This window comes from Protobothrops mucrosquamatus, unplaced genomic scaffold (assembly GCF_001527695.2).
Source record: "Protobothrops mucrosquamatus isolate PMUCROS unplaced genomic scaffold, P.Mucros_1.0 scaffold579, whole genome shotgun sequence".
Taxonomy (NCBI): Eukaryota; Metazoa; Chordata; class Lepidosauria; order Squamata; family Viperidae; genus Protobothrops; species Protobothrops mucrosquamatus.
The window spans coordinates 1,260,693-1,269,348 of NW_015386880.1; the positions used below are offsets into that span (position 1 = coordinate 1,260,693).

The window sequence follows — 8,656 nt, forward strand, 5'->3', positions numbered from 1 at the left end:
TCTCTGTGGGTGCCCCCACCCTCTGGAACGAACTACCCCCCGAGATCCGGACGATTCCGGATCTCCTACCTTTTCGCCGCGCCCTCAAGACATGGCTTTTTCAACAAGCGGGTCTGGCCTAGGGAGAATTTTTAAACAGGGACAATTCTTAATTTAATTTTAATTAATTATACAGCGAAAAAAAATATTTGGTTTTTAATAGGTTTTTATGGGGGGATGATGTTTTAAGTGTTTTAATATGCTGTAAGCCGCCCTGAGTCCTATAGGGAGAAGGGCGGCATATAAATCCATGTTAAATAAATAAATAAAAAAAATAAATAAAAAGCAAAGAATGGAGACTACCCCTGAAGGAAAAAGGTACGTACTGGGAGTTACTCAAATATCCACCCAGTCAGACTTGCCTTCCCTGTAAAGATGGGAGGGAAAAAAGCTGGGAAACAACCAATCAGGGCCTGCAGTTGTTATAGGCTGGACTGAGTCGCAACCTGGTTCCATTACAAAAAACACAGCTTTTCGGATAGGAATTTGTGAAGGCAGCATTCTCACTTGATGCATTCCAGTCTAGGACAATGCAGAACCATTTATGATCCTAATTTGGATGTAATAGGGTAATTAGTTGCAAATCTATTAGACCCAGTATTGTTAGTCCACATTTAATTGTGGGGTAATGATGACAATGGGATAGGCCCTAACTGTTACAATCAAAGTCCTCGCCTTGTTCAGGTTTGCAAACCCCATTGACCTGCAAGGGAACTAAATCTTCCCTAAATAAAGCGTCAGAATAATTTGGGAGTGCCGTACCTATCCCCCTACCCCCTCCCACAATTCCTCATTATATAATACAGAATTAGAATATTATAGATCTGAAAAAAAGCACGAGCAGTTGTAATCTGAAATACCAGTTGTGATCTGATGCCTCCTTCTCAATATGAAACACCCCCCCCCCCAACTTTTGGGCAGAGATTTGGAAAATAAGCCTTCTTGAAAACAAATGACATCCATTATTAAGGATTATGGTTCCTTCTTTTATCTCACTTACCTTTGCTCTCTGTCTATCAGAGCCTTTTGTGGAGGTTTAGAATGTAATATACAGTAACTTCTGCCCCAATAATTCAGCAACTTCCTGCAGGCTGCCAGACTATAAATAGGATTTTTCTCCCTGTTTTAGATTCCTAACTGTACTTACCCCTTGGATGCTTTCTTATCTGGCCCCACACGTGCTTTGTCCATGCAAATCCTGACAGGCATTTTTTCTTGGTTTAATAAAGAAGGCATTGTCCTGCTGGGAACTGAACTCCATCTCCATTCTTGCCTACAAATTCCTTCAAGCAAAAACTGACCCTAAAAGGCACTTTAGAAATGTTACCGAAATTCAGCTAAGTGCTAAATTTATTCCCAGGATTCCAATAACACTGATGTGGTGCTGATCTCACATGCAGAATTAAAACGGTTTAAATCTTCACATACAACTTCAGAAACGCGTAATTGGAATTTGAAGCCAAAAAGCAAATTTTTCTTCATGTCTTGAAAGGTAAGAATCCCAACCACATATTTCTCACAATTCAGATGTCAGTACTGGGAATAAAGTAACAGTGAGGCAAAAGGCCACTCATTAGACTCCCCAAAGTCAGAAATCATACTTGGTGCTCAATTTGGCATTTTGTGGAGAAAACCCAAGAAGTAAAGATAAGGGTGCTGATCAGACTATCTTGATTTTTTTTTCCATTTAATCAATACTCCAGTCAAAATATTGGCAGCTGTATAATTGAGAATTCCCACAGAACCCATTACAAAAAAGTTATTGCTTGTACTAATATCTATTTTCAACTTGCAGCTCAGGAGAAATGAGAGCCCTACGTTTACCAGAAAGGGAAATGAGTCAATGTCCATTAAAAAAAACCCTGTTCTGTTAAGTGTAGAAAACTAAACAGACCGCCAGGTCCTATAGTCAACTTCTCCTCTGAAGGGTATTGTCTGCTATGTGACATCTATGGAATAGCCTGGTCCTTACTAATCATTCCAGACAGAGAAGAGGCCTATTGTGATACCTTAATCTAACAGGGCTCGCTCCTGTTTACCTTCATTCTTCCACCAGCAACAACTAATGGTTGTTTCCTTAGGTACTCCAATTTGGTTTTTTTCTGGAAGTCTCATAATTAGCCTCCTGCTGTGCACTAATACCTAACACTCTAACTCCTTTGCTTCCCCACCGTCTCCAACTAAACTTGGATAATTTTTGATAATTCCTATCCTATTATTACCCAATAACAGAAAGAATCTAATACTGATTTCACAGGTACAAATTGTATTCTAGGTAACACATGAATATTTCCTGGAGAAATTACCCTCAACAAGCAACCAAGCACACACAAAGCTTTCTGAAAATGTAGTGGCTTGCCTATCCCTGTATGTATACTAGAATTACAGTTAGATGTCGTGGAATGACCAGGCCTCCAGTAAAGGAGGCACTTTACAGATGTGCATCAGAGTTGAGAAAGGCTGGTGTGAATCACTAACCATTAGCAAGCATTCTCTTTGGATGTACAATATACAAACGTGGTGCTAGAGACAAAGAGAGAAATTGTATATTTTCCAAAAACAACTGACTGGCCAATGTTTATACAAAATGATGAAGCTGTGCTCAGATCCAGCAAACCTTGCCTTTAGATTGTGAATGTTCTGTCACAAAAAGATGTACAGTAAATATGTCCTATTATAACTGTAAACTATATTGTCACGCTTTCTTTATTCATCAGATCAGAAGAGACTTGAAAACAAATTATATATATATTTGAGATTAGCACATTTGCAAACAGAATGTTTTAGAAGGGATATTTCTCAGGGAGATAATAAGAATGTTTTGAAGCATTGAAAATGTTCTGAAAGCTAAGGATGATTAAAAATCCAGCAAGGGAAAACAAAAAACCTATCTCCTTTATACGCGTATGTTTAAAAAGAACTCTTGTAGGCTGTAACCCATGATGAATTCTATGATCTACATCATAGAATTCAGTCTATCTGGCACATAACTTGCCTTAAATTTCCTTACTAGTTCTAGGTCAGAGTTTCTCAATCTTAGCAACTTTAAGATGTGTGAACTTCAATTCCCAGAATTCTTCAGACCAGTCACACTTTTCAAAGTTGCTGAGAGTATTAAGAAACACCGTCTTAGGCTAAATATCTTCCAACACACCACACACCCCATCTATTGTTCCTACATTGCTAAGTGAAAAAGTGCTTACCTCTTGTTCTCTTGTTTTCTGAGATTCAGATACAACTGTGCTGTCTTTGATATCTCTTTCTGGTTTTGAAGCTGCAATTTTCCCTTTTGACAATGGACTTTCAGAAGGTTTTGGAGACCCTTCAGCTAATTTGGGCAGTGGCTTTTCTTCAGATGGAGCAGCAGGCATTTTTTTTTGGACTGTGGCAATTGGTAATTTGCTTTGATCTGAAGTCCTGAGATGTGCAGGATGCCTGTCTTTAGCAGTTGAGGGTTCATGGTGCTGGGCTCCTCTCTGTTGCTGACCTCCAGCTTGGTGCCGGGGGGATCCAGTTGGCTGTTGCTTTGAAATGGGCAGTGGCATTGGAGCAGGATCTCCTAGGCTTCCTTCTAGTAGCCTCTGAGTTTGGCAGTTCAAACACAGCCATTCATTTTTCTGGAAAAAGAAGGAAAAACTCATAATATGCAATTGCTTTGATTGAAAAAATTGTTCAATCAACAATAAATAATATTTCATTCAAGGATCAAAGTTCCCTCTTCTAATGGAAACTCTTCTCTTCATTTACTTTGACTTAATGTCCCTTTGCAGTATATAAAAATAGTAGATTTTGTTGCAAACCAAACCTCATGGTCTGGTTGACAAGCCAAGGTTATGGTACAAATATATTTATCTAAACATACGTTCCATTGTATCTGTTCATAAGAGCTGTTAACCAAGCCTTACAAATACAGGCTTATCTAGCAATAAGGCAGTGTATGCTTTACACCAAGTTCTTCAACGTTGTCTGCTAATTGCTGAATATCCAGTTTTTTAAAGAAGAGTATGTTGATACTGCCACAAACCCTACATTCTTACCACTGAAATACAGTCCTTCTTTTGAACTTGATTCTTAAATCTTATCTATTTGGACATTATACAAGTATCTCCGTTTCAGTCTCAGTTCACTAGTAATAGCATGTGATGGGTATTTAATTTCCAAATAACGTGGCTGTCTAGGACAGCCATTTAATTACTTTTTTCAAAGGCTATTCAAATAGTTTTAACACAAAACAGCAATTGTAGAAAATGTTGTTTAATTTAATTTGACTTGATATATCTCCAACTACAGAAGTCGCTTTTTGATTTACAATAAAAAATGAATAAATAAAACCAACACCTTAAAAGCAAATTTGAAACAAATTTTGCCTGATGTAGAAATATTAGAACCAGAAATATTGGAGAATTTAAAAAGCATGGATTATAAGACATAGAGAACAACTAAAGTGGGAAATAAAAACGATAAACCAAGAGAAAAAACTAGATAAGGAATTTTTAATTCATTTAGAAAGGAGGTTTGCTAAAGCCTTTGAAGAAGCCTTTGGGGAAAAAAATTGAACAGAGATCAATAACAGTTGAATGAATTAAAGATCATTAATGTTAGAAGTAAATATATATATATAAAGTTAGTTTGTTTAACCAAAGTTAAAATAAGATGTTTCTATAAAGTTCTAATATCCTTTATGGACCTTTTCCTGATACCAGAATTGAAAAGTTGATGATTTATGATTTGCATATGGATGAAGGACAAGTTATAGGAAGAAGAGAGATTTGTTTGTAACCTCATATAGAGTAAAGAGTTATTAAGTTTGTTTGTACTTGTTACAAAAGTAGGAAGTCACTTCCTTAAATATTTATTTTTCCTTATATTACTTTCTACTTTATTTCTTTTTCATTCCTTGCACTTTTTATTCTTTATTTCTATCTCTCTTTTCCTCATTGAGTTTAGTTTATGTTTGCTTTTACTATTGTAATTAAAAGTCTCAGAAGAATTCTTATTTAATAAAAGGAATTGTGCTTCTTTACAATGAACAATTATGTCTTCTGGATTCCATTTCCTTTTTTCGTTGCTCATCCTTTGATGCCTAAAATGGGAATAGAACTCATAGTCTTAAAAATATTCTGAAAGTAAAATGTTAATCAACTCTCTGTATATACAGTATATAATACCCTGAGATGTATATAAAAAAGCTATGCATGTATTGGTATGTTTTTCAGTATGGTCATGCTACACCTCTGCTTTCTCATGGATAACAATTACTTAAGTTTCCTGTATCCTAGAGTACTCCTTAAGTACTTTTCAGAATTTCTGAATATGAAAAGAAAGCCTATTCTTGCTGGCACATTTCAATTATTTTTTATTATACATTTTTGAATAAGCAACAATATGCTTATAAGACACTGAAGTAATTTCATGCTGGCAAGCAGATGATAAATGAATCACAAAGTGAAACATGTTGACATAGGGTCAGATTGGTAGTAGTGGGATTCATTTTCTAATCTATGAGACTTCTATAAATTTGGGTCTATTTCAAGTGCATTTAACACCACTTTCTTTTTTCTACACATCCCAGAAAATTTAAAAATAAAGCTTTGTTCACCTTCTCTCACCCCTCTTTTCTATCAGTTTAGTAGCAAGCATGGAATTGTCAGGCAATATAATAGCAGCAGTAAAGCATCTGAGAACACCAGTGCCATAGCACTATTAATCTGTATTCACATGAACTAAACCAGCTGTCATCTCTTCCCTGGAAAAGTGTGAGCAACAGATAGAGCTTCAAGAATCCATGAACTCAGGACCTGAATGGAGGCTATGTTAGGACCAGGCCATGCATAATTCCCAGCAGCCATGTCTCACCTGGGATAAAGACTCTGCACTATGCAGATAGTCCAGCATCCCAAACCTATATCTGACAGACATAAAATGCTCAGTGGCAACAAGGCCTTGCTCAGTATCCCTTCTGGCTAGTCCCTGATGATGAGCAGCTGCTAGTGCTGAGCATAGATTCTGGAATTAGTTATTAAAGACTTGGGGAATAAACTAATGCTGGAACAATGAATCTTGCTGCTTTGTTGTACATCTCCCAACATTTGGCATTTTATCTTCTTCTCAGATTATGATTTTGTACTGTTTCCATGAACCTTAAATTTATCCAGTTGCTAATGGTGTTTAGCCCACTGAAAGGTAAAGTCTCCACTGAGCTGAGCTTAGCTCTTGGTGATTTCATGGATATATCTGTCTGTCCGTCTCTCTGTCTATCTCCATGTGTTTTTAGCATCCACTAGACCAGAGGTCCCCAACCTTTTGGACACCAGGGACTGGTTCCATGGAGAGAGGTTTTTCCATGGACCGGAGGGGGCATGGCTTTGTGTGCTGACTGCATCCTGTGGATGGGGTTTTCCTTCTTTGTGTGGACCAGTTGTTGGCATGCCGTGGCCTGGTTCATGGACCGGGGGTTGGGGACCCCTGCACTAGACAACCAGTGACCTGTTGTGTCATCCTTTCAGGTATATTTGTGAGCATACAGAGACTAGTAGAGATTATGCAAGAGTGGGAGATTTACCTGAACAACCTGTGACCTTCCATGAAAGGTTCCCCATTGACTTTCTCCTACAAGTTTCCTAGAAAGGAAGTTGCAAGTCCAAACCTGCCAGTGCACACCTGATCCCCTTTGACTTTCTCCTTGCAAGCTTCCCAGGTTTCCCCATTGACTTGTAGGAAGGTATCAATTGTAAATAAAGATCATGTGACCTCAGCAGTGTAGAGGGGCATTGAACAGCAGCAGCTGTATGTTAGCTGACTTGAGATATTGATGCACTGTGTTTCACCGAGTTAAAGGTTACAGACATGAAACTTTTAGTAGTATAGAACTGTGGTGGTGCAGTGGTTGGAATGCAGTATTGCAGGCTAACTTTGCCTATAGCCTGAGGTTCAAGTTTGACTCAGCCTTCTATCCTTCCAAGGTTGATAAAATGAGGACTCAGATTGCTGGAGGCAATATGCTGACTTTGTAAATGAGTTAGAGAGGGTTGTAAAATACTATGACGGGTTATATAATTCTAAGTGCTATTGATATATAATTAGAGGTTTGCCACTGACTTTTTGGATGTTTTTGACTTCTCAGTCAAGCCTATGGTCTTGATATCCATTAGTGGTCCCCTATTCAAATCCTAAAAAGGCTTAACTCTGCTTATCAGCCCAGCCATGTGCTATTCCACAATAATCTGACCTATGTCTGTTTCTCTATCTTGTCTCGATGTCTACTAGGTTGAACAAAACTCTCAATTAAACAGAACACAACAAAAAGACATTTTTTCCAATGTGGCAGGCTTCAAATTGGTTGGGATTTCATTTCTAAAATAGCTGGGAATTCTGGGAATTGTAGCTCTGACTCACTTGATGTAACAGATATCTGCATGAAAATATCATATAAATTGCTCTGATCTTTCAAAGCAGTGGGATAGGAATATAAATTAATAACATGTTCTTTACAATTTATTTTAAGAGAATTATCTATTAGGAGCAATCTACGCTGATACGATCCTCATATTTAAACCTGCTAAATAACAATAGAGAAGTTGTGATTATGAGATATTGCTGGCTGAGCCAGTGGAAATTGGAGTCTAATATTTGTAGAATTGTAGAACTCCAGTTTTGCAAACTACCCCTGTCTTGTTCTGTGTGCAATTTTGAAAGGATCCTAATTGGTCACCGTAAGAAAGTCTATTTCACAGAGGTTGCATGGCTTGATACAGCAAAATTATTCTTATGCTTATATTAGGTTGTACAATGTTTTGGATTTGATTTAGAATGTGCTTTGGAACACCCAGGAAAAAGACGATAGTATCTATTTACATTTAATTAAAGAACGACTTCTAATTCCAGACTTACGCAGCTACAGTAGAGATTCACAGCACAAAGTCATACAATTCTGGAAAACAAGGCAGCTGCTTTAATGAGCTACTGAGAGGAGTTATGTTCATGCTCTTTAGCATGCCAAAGCACCTCTTTTTAATCACATCCTGTATGTCTTAGTCAGTGGTGGGATTCAAATATGTGAACAACCGGTTCTCTGTGTGGATGCCGCTTCCGGAAATCCATTCTGGGCCTGGGCAATAAAAAATTAGCTACTGGTTCTGCCGAAGTGGTGCAAACTGGCTGAATCCCACTACTGGTCTTAGTTCTTATCAAACTTCTTGAATGTTGGCAAATTCTATCACAATTATGACTGAAGCTGTATAGTAGAGCAGGTCTCAATATCTCAACTGCTCAAGGGATGATATTCACTGAAGCAAAAATCTTGACAATTCCAGTTCTGCAGGAAGGAGCTGGACTTAGCCTCAGTCTGCTGATTGTTGTTCAGATAGGATAGTTGCTTAGGTGGAATGTATTTCTACTTGTAATATTTTCCATTAGCACAGTATCAGGGCTTGGAAAGTCTAATGAAACCGAGAAGAGTTACAAAGCAATGAAAGAGATGTTATATTTTACCTGTTTACTTGGACCAATAAGCCCTTTCATTGGTTTTAGATTTGTACAGTATATGTCTGGAACAATGGATGCAAGTACAGAAACAAAGTTATATTCACATTTCAGTCAGGGAGGGTTCTTATAAAGA

At 37.7% G+C, this 8,656-nt stretch overlaps 1 protein-coding gene across 1 annotated transcript in view; it reads right to left on the reverse strand.

Annotated features, from left to right (window-relative positions):
- The window catches only part of BSN (bassoon presynaptic cytomatrix protein), a 49,089-nt gene that overhangs the window by 26,089 nt on the left and 14,344 nt on the right, over positions 1-8,656 (reverse strand). Inside the window, exon 2 of the mRNA XM_029284424.1 lies at positions 3,243-3,656. Coding sequence (XP_029140257.1) covers positions 3,243-3,656 — 414 coding nt within the window. The remainder of the gene's footprint in view (positions 1-3,242; positions 3,657-8,656) is intronic.